The sequence below is a fragment of the Anomaloglossus baeobatrachus genome, chromosome 6, assembly GCF_048569485.1.
Source record: "Anomaloglossus baeobatrachus isolate aAnoBae1 chromosome 6, aAnoBae1.hap1, whole genome shotgun sequence".
Lineage (NCBI taxonomy): Eukaryota > Metazoa > Chordata > Amphibia > Anura > Aromobatidae > Anomaloglossus > Anomaloglossus baeobatrachus.
The window spans coordinates 512,714,075-512,729,117 of NC_134358.1; the positions used below are offsets into that span (position 1 = coordinate 512,714,075).

The 15,043-nt window shown below is 44.2% G+C and overlaps 1 protein-coding gene across 5 annotated transcripts in view; it reads left to right on the plus strand.

Annotated features, from left to right (window-relative positions):
- The window catches only part of PFKP (phosphofructokinase, platelet), a 180,557-nt gene that overhangs the window by 145,754 nt on the left and 19,760 nt on the right, over nucleotides 1–15,043 (plus strand). For all 5 annotated transcript variants that reach the window (XM_075315472.1, XM_075315473.1, XM_075315476.1 and 2 more), the window contains 2 exons: nucleotides 11,276–11,440; nucleotides 13,323–13,384. In XM_075315472.1, coding sequence (XP_075171587.1) covers nucleotides 11,276–11,440; nucleotides 13,323–13,384 — 227 coding nt within the window. The remainder of the gene's footprint in view (nucleotides 1–11,275; nucleotides 11,441–13,322; nucleotides 13,385–15,043) is intronic.

The following is a 15,043-nucleotide window of genomic DNA, read 5'->3' on the forward strand; positions in this document are numbered from 1 at the left end:
ATATACGGGGGAGTGGGGTATATATATACACACTGCAGGGTCCAGGGGAGGTGGGGGCGCTGCTGGGCGCAGGTGAACGCTGCGGCGGCAGCGTTTGATCTCCTGCTCCCGCTCATATAATATGCACAGCCGCTGTCCATCTCCGGTGGTGCTGAAATCGCACGCAGTTATTATTTGTCCCTGCGCCCCCCTGTGATGGCACATGCCCCCCCTGTGTTAGATTTGGCCCCCAGGCTGCTGCTCATCCTAAAATAAAAAAGCTTTACTTACCTCCTCCAGCGTTTCTCCCCGTGTCCCTGCTTCCACTGTGATCAGGCAGAGATCTCAGTCTGCTGTGCCGATCACATGACCGCACTGAGAACCAGGAAGTAAGGAAGAGAAGCATGGAGGGAGACAGGAGGGAGATCAGCGCTGGAGGAGGCAAGGAAAGAGGGTTTTATTTTACTATGGGCAGCAGCCTGGGGGCGATATCTAACACAGGGGGACTTGTGCGATCTATAGGGGCCATGGGCAGCACTATGGGGGCGATATCTAACACAGGGGGACTTGTGCGATCTATAGGGGCCATGGGCAGCAGCCTGGGGGCGATATCTAACACAGGGGGACTTGTGCGATCTATAGGGGCCATGTGCAGCACTATGGGGGCGATATCTAACACAGGGGGACTTGTGCGATCTATAGGGGCCATGGGCAGCACCATGGGGGCGATATCTAACACAGGGGGACTTGTGCGATCTATATAGGGGCCATGGGTAGCACTATGGGGGCGATATCTAACACAGGGGGACTTGTGTGATCTATAGGGGCCATGGGCAGCACTATGGGGGCGATATCTAACACAGGGGGACTTGTGCAATTTATATAGGGGCCATGGGCAGCATCATGGGGGCGATATCTAACACAGGGGGACTTGTGCGATCTATATAGGGGCCATGGGCAGCACCATGGGGGCGGTATCTAACACAGGGGGACTTGTGCGATCTATAGGGGCCATGGGCAGCATCATGGGGGCGATATCTAACACAGGGGGACTTGTGCGATCTATAGGGGCCCTGGGCAGCACAGGGGAACGTGTGCCATCACAAGGGGGCCATATCCAGATTAAGGGGGGCTAATTTTAGGATGGGGGGCTATGAGGGACATATACCCTATATGATTTGTTAGAGGGACACTGGAATTATAAGATGGACCCCATTTAACATTAAAAAAAAAAATTATCTTTCCCTTCACCAAATTTGGGGGTGCGTCTTATAATCAGGTGCGTCTTATAAAGCGAAAAATACGGTACTTAGCAAATAAAACTGGCCAAATTTACTACATTATTTGGGTCCTACTCTAATTTCTATGCCTCTCTCTGACCTTTTATATGGGCTAGAATAGAACCTGCAAAAGGAAAATTCCAATGTTCACCATCTACATTCTTGTTTTTCTCCTTCCCTTTACTTGAGTGCAACTGCTATTTTGGATATTGTATGTCATGTTCAGTATGCACCAGTTCAGACTATGAAATTAGGAATTTTCCTAGTTTACAAATTAAAAGCAGTCAGCAGGGCAGGAGATTGCAGCTGTAAGTGCCAAGAAAATTACCTACTGATAAAGGGAACCTGTCATGTCCTATTCAACTACGCTATTAACCTCAGGCCTGAAACACACATCCGTTAAAAACAGGCACGTGCCGCGAGACACGTATTTTACCTGCGTGTTGCATGAGGTAAGTACGTGTCTCGGGTACGTGCGGTCCACTTGTGTTCTCCGTGTGCTATCCACGGAGAACAGGTAATTTACATACTCACGTGGTCCACGCTGCTGTCCAGGGTCCTGATCTTCGGCTCCAGCCCCGTCCACTCCCCGCTGACGCTGCTTCCGGCCGAGCGGAGGGGCGGAGATCAGCGCCCGGGACAGCACGCCCACCTCCTTTACACGCTCATAACGAGCGGCGGCCGGCAGGAACAGTTTTCAGCGGTAGAATCTGTGGGGCTGGTGGAGGTGAGTATTTGGTTTTTTTATTTTAAAATTAATGACATGTGTTCTCCTGGCCGTGTCACACGGAACCGCAGCCACACTACATCCGTATGGTACGGGTGCGGGACGTGTGACACCCGTGCTGCCGGAGAATACGTGGACATGTCAGCGTGCAAAAATCACGGACACACGTAAGTACGGAACGGACACACGTTCTGTTACAAAATACTTACGTGTGTCCATACAAATAGTGAAAACATAGGTCCACGTGTCTCCGTGCCGTTGGTACGTGAAAATCTGCCAAACACGTACCGGCGGCACGGATGTGTGTCGAAGGCCTCAGATATAGGGTTAATTTGCAATTCAAAGTGTTACAATGCTGCCCGGCCGCCTTACGGAAAGCACAGCTCCCGGGAGAAAATTAGCTGTATTCCTTTCAGGAGCAGCCGTAATCCAGTCATAGAGACGTCTCCAGATTAGCAACAACCACCACTCATTAAACTGCAAGCACACCCCCGCACTTTGATTCACAGTTCGCTCTGCAGAGCATATGTGCAGAACAAGCTGTCAATTAAAATCCTAGGGTGAGTTTATCGCTGCCTAATGCTGTGAGCGGTGACTGTAGCCGCGCTATAAAAAGTTAATTTTTTCCCATGTGCCTCACTTTTAGTAAGGCCGAGATCACACTAGTGTAAACGCTACGATATGTCTAAGATTATTTTCATAATGTCGTTCCTCCTTCTGCGCGCCGGTTGTTCATCGTTCCCGAGGCAGCACACATCGCTCCGTGTGACACCCCGAGAACGACAAACACAGCTTACCTGCGTCCCGCCGGCAATGAGGAAGGAAGGAGGTGGGCGGGATGTTTACGTTCTGCTCATCTCCGCCCCTCCGCTTCTATTGGGCGGCCGCTGTGTGACGTCGCTGTGACGCCGAACGTCCCTGCCCCTTCAGGAAGAGGATGTTCGCCGCCCACAGCGACGTCGTTATGGAGGTATGTATGACGGGGGTTAGCGACTTTGTTCGCCACGGGCAACAAATTGCCCGTGACGCACAAATGACGGGGGCAGGTGCGATCGCTCATGCGAACGCACGATATATCGTCGCGCGTGACTGGGCCTTTAGACTCACGCAAGGATCACATTGCACTGCCCTGAACAGCTGCAGGCTCTCCTGACAGGAGCAGGTCAGCTGCATAGAAATACATGAAGCTGGGACATTAATGTCAGGAGAGCCAGCGGCCATTCCGGGGAGTGCGATGTGTTCCTTGCGTGAGTCACACAAAAGGGTGACTCAAGCCTAAGCTGGGCAGCGTTGTAATGCTATTAATGTGCAGATTAACCCTCTATCTACTGGTTATTATAGCTTGGGTTTTTGATTGGTTCCATTTAAATGATGTTTTGTGTCAAACATTAAAAAAATGACATTTTTTTTTCTTTAATATCATGATCTGAAATTAAAAAAATTACAAAATTCACACAGCAAATTGGCTATTTTAGACTTATATTTCCTGTTCTTTTGAGTGATACACATGTACAAAAGTTTTGAGAATGCTACAAATATTAATTTTTACAAAGTCTACTGCTTACGTTTTTCTAATGGCAATTTGCATATACTCCAGAATGTCATAAAGAGTGATCAGCTTAACAGCAATTACTTGCAAAGTCAATATTGGCTAAGAAAATGAACTTCAACCCCCAAAACACATTTCAACATCATTGCATTCCTGCCTTAAAAGGAGCAGCTAACATTGTTTTAGTGATTGTTCCATTAACACAGGTGTGGGTGTTGAGGACAGGGCTGGCGATCAATCAGTCATGATTAAGTAAGAATGACACCACTGGATACTTTAAAAGGAGGCTGGTGCTTGGTATCATTGTTTCTCTTCAGTTAACCATGGTTATCTCTAAAGAAACACGTGCAGCCATCATTGCTCTGCACAAAAATGGCCTAACAGGGAAGAGGATCGCAGCTACGAAGATTGCACCTCAGTCAACAATCTATCGCATTATCAAGAACTTCAAGGAGAGAGCTTCCATTGTTACCAAAAAGGCTCCAGGGCGCCCAAGAAGGAACAGCAAACGCCAGGACCGTATCTTAAAACTGTGTCAGCTGCGGGATCGGACTACCAGCAGTGCCGAGCTAGCTCAGCAATGGCAGCAGGCTGGTGTGAGTGCTTCTGCACGCACTGTGAGGTGGAGAATGCTTGAGCAAGGCCTGGTTTCAAGGAGGGCAGCAAAGAAGCCACTTCTCTCCAGAAAAAACATCAGGGACCGACTGATATTCTGCAAAAGGTACAGGGAGTGGACTGCTGAGGACTGGGGTAAAGTCATTTTCTCAGATGAATCCCCTTTTCGATTGTTTGGGACATCTGGAAAACAGCTTATTAGGAGAAGAAGAGGTGAGCGCTGCCACCAGTCTTGTCTCATGCCAACTGTTAAGCATCCTGAAACGATTCATGTGTTGGGTTGCTTCTCAGCCAAGGGAATCGGCTCACTCACAGTCTTGCCTAAAAACACAGCCATGAATAAAGAATGGTACCAGAATGTCCTCCAAGAGCAACTTCTCCCAACTGTCCAAGAGCAGTTTGGCGCCCAACAATGCCTTTTCCAGCATGATGGAGCACCTTGCCATAAAGCAAAGGTGATCACTAAATGGCTCATGGAACAAAACATAGCGATTTTGGGTCCATGGCCTGGAAACTCCCCAGATCTTAATCCCATTGAGAACTTGTGGGCAATCATCAAGAGCCGGGTGGACAAACAAAAAACAACAAATTCTGGCAAAATGCAAGCATTGCTTATGCAAGAATGGACAGCTATCAGTCAGGATTTGGTCCAGAAGTTGATTGAGAGCATGCCAGGGAGAATTGCAGAGGTCCTGAAGAAGGGTCAACACTGCAAATACTGACTTGCTGCATTAACTCATTCTAACTGTCAATATAACCTTTTGGTACTCATAATGTGATTGCAATTATATTTCTGTATGTGATGTAAACATCAGACAAACACAATTAAAAACCAGAGGGCAACAGATCATAGTTACATAGTTACATACATAGTTACTAATGTTGAAAAAAGACCTAGGTCCATCTAGTTCAACCTTCCTCCACCAGTTCTACATTTGGTCACAAAGTCATTACATTTGGTCATAAAGTCATTATCATGTGAAAAAATAATTTTGGTGTCATTCTCAAAACTTTTGGCCATGACTGTAGACTGACTCACACCCTATCTTCAGTATTGATGAGTCTGGGGAAATGTCATTTTGAAGGCAAGGGGAGAAGGGTCAGCTTGTGACTATTGCGGATGGTGGATTGTGAGATATTAGCTGTGTATTATAATCAAGTCTGTCATGATAATGAGACTGCTGAAATGTCTTCTGTAAGAACAGAAAAAGTGAGTCTAAAAAAGCCTCAGTGGCAAGATTTACATTTTTTTTTAATACAGAATATGATATAAAAAAATTGCCAAAGTTTAAAAACAAACGAAAACAAAACATCTGACTTAAACTATACTTTATTTTTTGATGATACATTCACTTTGAGGCCCCCGTCACATGTCCTTTTTTATGTACGTGTTACATGGTCCATTTTGACCCATCCATGTGTAAGTTTTTAAAAAAAATGTGTGTCATCCGTGTTTTTCTGGTATGGACATAGGAAGGTAAATTACACTGCTTGTCCTATACTTTCAATGTTAAACACATACACACACTGATTATACACTGATACCCTCCTTGTGTTGTACGTGTTTACATGGACTCAAAGGCTTGTATCGTCCCTTGTCATCCGTGCTGCCCGAAAAAACGGACATGTTTCCATGTGGTTCACACATATGCACATGTGAAAGCACAGACGTAAAAATCACCAAAAGTGCGTGTGCCATCTGTGAAAAAAGTGTCATACATACGGATGTTACCGTACATATACGGGAAACGCTGACATGTGAAGGGGCATAAGCTACTGCTAGGTAAATGGGGTTATTGTGACCTAGTAGTCCATGGTCATTCATTAGAGAGATACTCCAGTCAGGGCAAGTGACTTAGTAACCACAACCACATAATTTATGAGAATGAAAAGGCCTTTTTTTTCTCAGCACAAGACCTACAGTGGGGAAAAAAGTATTTAGTCATCCACCAATTGTGCAAGTTCTTCCACCTAAAAAGATGAGGTCGGCCTGTAATTGACATCATAGGTAGACCACAACTATGAGAGACAAAATGATAAAACAAATCCAGAAAATCACCGTGTCTGATTTGGCAAGATTTTATTTGCAAATTATGGTGGAAAATAAGTATATACGGTAGTCAATAACAAAAGTTCATCTCGATATTTTGTTATATATCCTTTGTTGGCAATGACAGAGGTCAAACATTTTCTATAAGTCTTCATAAGATTGGCACACACTATTGGTGGTATGTTGGCCCATTCCTCCATGCAGATCTCCTCTAGAGCAGTGATGTTTTTGACCTGTCGCTGGGCAACACAATCTTTCAACTTCCTCCAAAGGTTTTCTATGGGGTTGAGACCTGGAGACTGGTTAGGCCACGCCAGGACCTTCATATGCTTCTTACGAAGCCACTCCTTCGTTGACCTGACGTTGTGCTGAAAGACCCAGCCACGTTTCATATTCAACGCCCTTGCTGATGGAAGGTTTGCACTCTAAATCTCACAATACATGGCCCCATTCATTCTTTCATGTACACGGATCAGTTGTCCTGGTCCCTTTGCAGAGAAACAGCCAAAGCATGATATTGCCACCCCCATGCTTCACAGTAGGTATGGTGTTCTTTGGATGCAACTCACCATTCTGTCTCCTCCAAACATGACGAGTTGTGTTTCTACCAAACAGTTCTACTTTGGTTTCATCAAACCATATCACATTTTCCCAATACTCTTATGGATAATCCAAATGCTCTCTAGCAAACATCAGATGGGCCCGGACATGTACTGGCTTAAGCAGGGGAGCACGTCGGGCACTGCACAATCTAAGTCCCTAGTAGCCTAGTGTGTTACTGATGGTAGCTTTTGTTATGGTGGTCCCAGCTCTATGCAGGTCATTTACTAGGTCCCCTCCATGTGGTTCTGGGATGAGATCTTACGTGGAGACCCAGAGCGAGGGAGATTATCAGTACTCTTGTATGTCTTACATTTTCTTATTATTGCTTCCACAGTTGATTTCATCACACCCAGCTGCTTGACTATTGCAGATTCAGTCTTCCCAGCCTGGTGCAGGGCTACAATTTTGTTCTTTGGTCTTCACCATAGGGGAGTTTGGAGTGTGACTGTTTGAGGTTGTGGACAGGTGTCATTTATGATAACAAGTTCAATCAGGTGCCATTACTACAGGTAATAAGTGGAGGACAGAGGAGCCTCTTAAAGAAGAAGTTACAGGTCTGTGAGAGCCAGAAATTTTGCATGTTTTTAGATGACTAAATACTTATTTCCCACCATATTTGCAAACAAAAAAACCTTGCAAAATCAGACGCGGTGATTTTCTGGATTTGTTTTCTCATGTTGTCTCTCATAGTCGTGGTCTACTTATGATGCCAATTACAGGCCGACCTCATCTTTTTAAATGGGAGAACTTGCACAATTGATGGCTGACTAAACACTTTTTTTCCCCACTGTATATAGGAAAGGCACTGTGCAGCGAAAATACCAAAGGGTCCCTTGAGTGGGGATGAGCTGACCACCTATACAGCACTTAATTGTTTCTTTCATTGTACATGTAAAAATTCATAAGGCAGAAGAAGCCATGTTGGTCCTCACAGCACCATAACTCCTTTATTCTAACAATCACTGAATAGCATAGTCGCACGTGTTAGGACTGATATAACATCACTTACCCTGACTGAAGACCTCGTTAACCTTTGGCCACTCATGCTAATAACAGCAACTGCATCAAACATTTGTATTTGTCCCTTATTAAACTGCCAAATTATAAATTTTCTTTCTAGTAGATTTTTATTACATTTACAAATATATGCAAATACAGCAAGCATTGTTTCTGGAACATTTTTTCTAGAAAATTACAAAGAGATCACTGAGACCTGAAAATTATCAGCTGTAATATCATTGTGAGTTTCTAACTATGAGCAAATACATAACTGTGATTGGCTAACTATGACCAGTGACGTCATAACTTTTAATCAAGTGACATCACTGTGACTTATCAACAGTGACATTACTGTGACTTACTAATTATCAGCAGTGACATTACTGTGACTTGCTAATTATCAGCAGTGACATCACTGTGACTTACTAATTATCAGCAGTGACATCACTGTGACTTACTAATTACTATATCAGCAGTGACATCCCTGTGACTTACTAATTATCGGCAGTGACATCCCTGTGACTTACTAATTATCAGCAGTGACATCACTGTGACTTACTAATTACTATATCAGCAGTGACATCCCTGTGACTTACTAATTATCGGCAGTGACATCCCTGTGACTTGCTAATTATCGGCAGTGACTTCACTGTGACTTGCTAATTATCGGCAGTGACATCACTGTGACTTACTAATTACTATATCAGCAGTGACATCCCTGTGACTTACTAATTATCGGCAGTGACATCCCTGTGACTTGCTAATTATCGGCAGTGACTTCACTGTGACTTGCTAATTATCGGCAGTGACATCACTGTGACTTGCTAATTATCAGCAGTGACTTCACTGTGACTTGCTAATTATCGGCAGTGACATCCCTGTGACTTGCTAATTATCGGCAGTGACTTCACTGTGACTTGCTAATTATCGGCAGTGACATCCCTGTGACTTGCTAATTATCGGCAGTGACTTCACTGTGACTTGCTAATTATCGGCAGTGACTTCACTGTGACTTGCTAATTATCGGCAGTGACTTCACTGTGACTTGCTAATTATCGGCAGTGACATCCCTGTGACTTGCTAATTATCGGCAGTGACTTCACTGTGACTTGCTAATTATCGGCAGTGACTTCACTGTGACTTGCTAATTATCGCAGTGACATCACTGTGACTTGCTAATTATCGCAGTGACATCACTGTGACTTGCTAATTATCGGCAGTGACTTCACTGTGACTTTCTAATTATCGGCAGTGACTTCACTGTGACTTGCTAATTATCGGCAGTGACTTCACTGTGACTTGCTAATTATCGGCAGTGACATCACTGTGACTTGCTAATTATCGGCAGTGACATCACTGTGACTTGCTAATTATCGGCAGTGACTTCACTGTGACTTGCTAATTATCGGCAGTGACATCACTGTGACTTGCTAATTATCGGCAGTGACATCCCTGTGACTTGCTAATTATCGGCAGTGACATCCCTGTGACTTGCTAATTATCGGCAGTGACATCCCTGTGACTTGCTAATTATCAGCAGTGACATCACTGTGACTTGCTAATTATCGGCAGTGACATCACTGTGACTTGCTAATTATCGGCAGTGACATCACTGTGACTTGCTAATTATCGGCAGTGACATCCCTGTGACTTGCTAATTATCGGCAGTGACATCACTGTGACTTGCTAATTATCGGCAGTGACATCCCTGTGACTTGCTAATTATCAGCAGTGACATCCCTGTGACTTGCTAATTATCGGCAGTGACATCACTGTGACTTGCTAATTATCGGCAGTGACATCACTGTGACTTGCTAATTATCGGCAGTGACATCCCTGTGACTTGCTAATTATCAGCAGTGACATCACTGTGACTTGCTAATTATCGCAGTGACATCACTGTGACTTGCTAATTATCGGCAGTGACATCACTGTGACTTGCTAATTATCAGCAGTGACATCCCTGTGACTTGCTAATTATCGGCAGTGACATCACTGTGACTTGCTAATTATCGGCAGTGACATCCCTGTGACTTGCTAATTATCAGCAGTGACATCCCTGTGACTTGCTAATTATCGGCAGTGACATCACTGTGACTTGCTAATTATCGGCAGTGACATCACTGTGACTTGCTAATTATCGGCAGTGACATCCCTGTGACTTGCTAATTATCAGCAGTGACATCCCTGTGACTTGCTAATTATCGGCAGTGACATCACTGTGACTTGCTAATTATCGGCAGTGACATCACTGTGACTTGCTAATTATCGGCAGTGACATCCCTGTGACTTGCTAATTATCAGCAGTGACATCACTGTGACTTGCTAATTATCGCAGTGACATCACTGTGACTTGCTAATTATCGGCAGTGACATCACTGTGACTTGCTAATTATCGGCAGTGACATCACTGTCTCTTGCTAATTACCATCCAGTACAGCTTTGTATCCCATTCTGTAGAACCTCAGAATTCACAATATGAAGAAGAAAGTGTCAGAAGTTCTCTTTTCTTGTCTGCAGCCTGTGTGTACTAATATATGATAAGATGATGAAAGCTGGAGACGTGAGAGTGTTGCAGGAAAGTGATAAGCGGCAGGATGTTAGTTCAATGACTCAGGCAATTTGTGTCTCTCAGACGGTTACATCTCGTCTTTCCGCTCCACGTTATGTCTCAGACGTTCATTATGTGTCACCCTGAAGCATTTATTCTCCATTCATAGTTCTTTACCTATTAGATGAAATTGCATGTCATTTCATCAGATACTGGAGTGATGTTTTCCTTGGATTTCACGCAGGTCGATGCTGTATTTGTAGGGTTTTCAACACAGCACTTGATATCTGAATATCCATGAACAGATCATTAGTATATGCACATACGCAAAATACTAAAATACTACAGGTGCGTCCTTCCTTAAAGGGGTACATCGGTAAGAAGTTATCACATATCCACAGGATAGATAGTATCTTCTAGAGGAGGTCAGAGACTCCCACTGATCGCTAGAACGGGGAGCTTTGGCCCCATGTTTTACCCCCACTCTGCTCTCTATGGGACTGCTGGAGATAGCGAGTACAGTAAATAGGTGATAACTTCTTACTGAAATACCCCTTTAGCTTTTTGATGAAGATGAGTAGTGTGAGATAACCAGCTTTGCGAAAAGAAAAAAAAAAAGGTGGTATTCTGTTGGACGTCACTTATGCTATATGTGTCTCTGCACTAAGTGAGAACTTGATGGAAAAGATGCAGATAAATGCCGGACAATAAAACGAATGGAATCGGTAGGAAGCAAAACATTTTTGGGAAATTACATATCATAATCTGAAACCTTAATGGGCGCTGCTGTGATGAATGAGACATAATTCATTGCCAAAAATGAAAATATAATAATATCACAGAGATTAAAGTAAATCTGACAAGTTATTGAGTTTTTTTATGTGAGATTATCATGTACTTTTGCACCATGCATTTTGATTAGACCTGTGATCGCATCAAACAATCTGCCAGCGGAACGAAAAGGCGCGTCTTCATTATTGAAACAATGGGAGGATACTGCGGCTACCTGGCCAACATGGGAGGCCTCGCTGCTGGTGCCGATGCCGCCTACATCTTTGAGGAGCAATTTGACATTCGAGAACTTCAGGTAATTACAAATAACACTGTAGGTGAAGACAATGGTGTCAGTGTAGGTCGCACAGGCCGTACTGAGTCATTTCAGAATATATCTTTACGGGTCTTAGGCCTCCATTTGTGTCTGACGCAGAGTTTGAAGTCCGCTACAAAGATTTAGGCCCCGATTCTGTAAGATTGACCTTTCCTAAGTCAGTCTTAAGCCTGCTTTACACGTTGCAATTTCGCATACGATATCGTATGCAATTTGCAACGCCCCCATCGTATGTGCAGCACGTTCAATTTGTTGAATGTGCCGCACAAACGATTAACCCCCGTCAAACATACTTACCTTCCATACGACGTCGATGTGGGCGGCGAACGTCCACTTCCTGGAGTGGGAGGGACGTTTGGCGTCACATCGACGTCACGCGGCAGCCAGCCAATAGAAGCGGAGGGGCGGAGCTGAGCGGGACGTAAACATCCCGCCCACCTCCTTCCTTCCGCATTACCGGCCGGGAGCCGCAGGAGGCAGGTGAGATCTGTTCATCGTTCCCGGGGTGTCACACACTGCGATGTGTGCTACCCCGGGTACGATGAACAATCTGACGTTCAATTCGTCAGGAATGAACGACAAGCATGCGATGAACGGTTTTTCGTTCAATCGCAATCGCACGTACCTGTCACACACTGCAATGTACCTTATGATGCCGGATGTGCGTCACTTATGACGTGACCCCGCCGAAACATCATAAGATGTATTGTAGTGTGTAAAGCAGGCTTTAGTGAGCAGTGTGCAGGAACAGGATGTCCCAAATTCATTAAGAGGCACACTCCACTTAGTAAATTTGGTGCATCTTATCTTTATTCTTGGAATGAGTGGCCAGACCTTATCCAGTAGGCACCTAAGCTACTAATGATAACTGTGCAGAACTTTTGCCTTAAAGTGGTGCCAAATTTGGATTGCTCTGTGTTTTTGACTTTTAAGATGCTTGTGAAGCAGATTTCTATAAACTGCTGATAGATGTAGGTCCATCCTCTTGGAACCGCAAATATCTCCAGAATAAAATAGCCAAAATGCAGAATTGTTGGACGGTGTCCAACCTGCAGTGAGTGGAGTGGTGCCAACCAACAATGAGTGGAGTGGTGCCAACCAGCAGTAAGTGGAGTGGTGCCAACCAGCAGTGAATGGAGCTGTGCCAACCAGTCAGTGGAGTGGTGCCAACCAGCAGTGAGTGCAGTGATGCCAACCAGCAATGCGTGGAGTGGTGCCAACCAGCATGGAGTGGCATTTTGTGAACTGGCAGTGATTGGAGTGGTGCCAACCAGTACCAGTTGTGAGTAAACTGGAGCCAATCAGCAGTGAGTGGAGTAGTATCAACTAGCAGTGAGTGAAGTGGTGGCTGCGCAGTCACCTCTCCCATCTCTATTCAGTGCTATGGATGTACTAAATACCCCTAAGCACATTTGGAAATGTTTTCTCATTCTTTTAAGATGTTTTCCAGCACATGCAATACACCCTCCCCATCTATAATGAGGCATTGAAATATGCATTCTAATAATCTGCAGACGATAATCCTCAGAGATTAACACAAAAGGTCCATGTTTGCAGAGGAGGAGCTTGAAATTCCAGGCTTCAAGGAAAAAAATCTGAAAAACATTTATGATACTGATGTCCTCAGGGCCAAGGTGCAGCTGCTGCTTCTTCATCCCTATAGTTCTGCTCCGGTGGGTTCAGGGCCTAAGTGTAATGTCAGCGTCTGGAGACATTAACTGTTCATATACAATAATAAAGCTCAGTCTGCAGGACAATAGCGAGGCCAACTCTGCCTGAAATTGCTGAAACCATATTTATCTCCATTTATACTGTATATGCTCAAAATTGTATATAATTATCATTAACTCCTTTCATATAGGCAAATGTGGAGCATTTAACAGAAAAGATGAAGACAAGTATCCAGAGAGGCCTTGTCCTGAGGTACAGACATAACAGTATTATTACTTTACTTATATAGCACCAATATATTCTATAGCGCTGTACAAGATAAGGTGTGGAGCACATACAAAGTCCTCATAGATTGGACCGATTTGTACCCAGGACCCTAGAGATACAAGACAAACGTGTAACCACTGAGCCACCATGCTACCAGTTGCATGCCACTTTTTGACCTTAACCCTTGTATTACCTTTGTATGGTATTTATGTTTTTTTTAGATTTTAAGATGGCATAATAGACTTTCTTTAAAAGGAATCTGTCAGCAGTTTTTTGCCATGTAATATTATGTAATTTAAGAGCAGTATAATATAGGGGCTGAGATCCTGATTACAGTGATGTGTCACTTACTGGTCTGTGTACTGTTTCAATAAAATCAATGTTTTATCTACAGGAGATTATCAGTAGAGTGTCTGTCTTCTTCCTCCAATTCCAAACCCACCACCTATCTAATTAACAGCTTTCCGTCAATATACAGTGTACACAGACAGGGCTCAGCATTCTGAGCTCTGCTATATCTGCAGCAGAGAAAACTGTAATTGTATCACAACTGCTGCATCCAGTACACTGTGCATAACATGAAACAGGCTCTCTGTCCCTACATCATGCCGGTGTCAGATTACATAGTAAAAACCTGCTGAAAGATTCATTTTAGATTAGTGCAGTAATTTTAACCAAAGGAGCATTAGGCTATGTGCCCACGTTGCTTTTTCATGTGTGCATAAAATAGCAAGTTTTGGTTGGAAAAATGCTACAAAGATTTTTTTCTTGCGTTTCTGCCTTTTTTTATATGCGTTGTTCCTGCTTCTTTTTGTGCTTTTTTTAAGTCATGGCGATCATGGGGGTTCAGACACTGTACCCCCGAAATCGCCCAAGGTCTCCAGCTGATGTTACAGCCGGGACCTGGCTCTCATTGCAAAGAGCGGTCCTTGTGCCACTCCCGGCAGTTTAACCCCTGAATGCTGCAATCAGTGCGATCACAGCATTTAGAAGGCAGGGAGAGGGATCACTTACCTCTCCCTGGCGATCGGGTCTCTGGAATGCGATCACAAGGACCCGATCGCTGCCAGTGTAACCCAGGGTTACTGAGCTACGGAGAGCCTCTCCCACCATGCTGTATGCACGGTTGTGAGGCAAAGTGCTGCGCTATAATCCCCTGCAGTGATAAAGCATTGCAGGGGGATTATAGAAAAGTAGAAACTATTGACATACTGCTTCTTTTTTCCAGCAACATAATCTGCAAGAAAAAAGCAGCGTGTGCACAGCAAGTCACGATTCTCATAGACTTTGCTGGGATGCTTTTATCTTGGTTTTATTGATTAAAAAAAAGCAAGGAAAAAACATATGAAAAAATGCAAAAAAAAACAAAACAACCCACTATGTGGGCACATAGCCTTACCATATGCAGTGTCAAAATAGCAGAAATCTGATGCATACCTTAACTAACAGTCAGTAGAGTTCATCAGGATTGACCAGTATCGATCATCCCTTGGTTGTGAACTGCAGCCATGACGCTCATATGAGCAGAGTCTATTTCTGGGGATATTTCATCGAACATTAGTCATGGTCATTCAGTATTCACATCCACAGTAGAGAGACACCTAGTGGCTAAATCAAAAACTGCTAGTGCAAATTAGTTGCAGG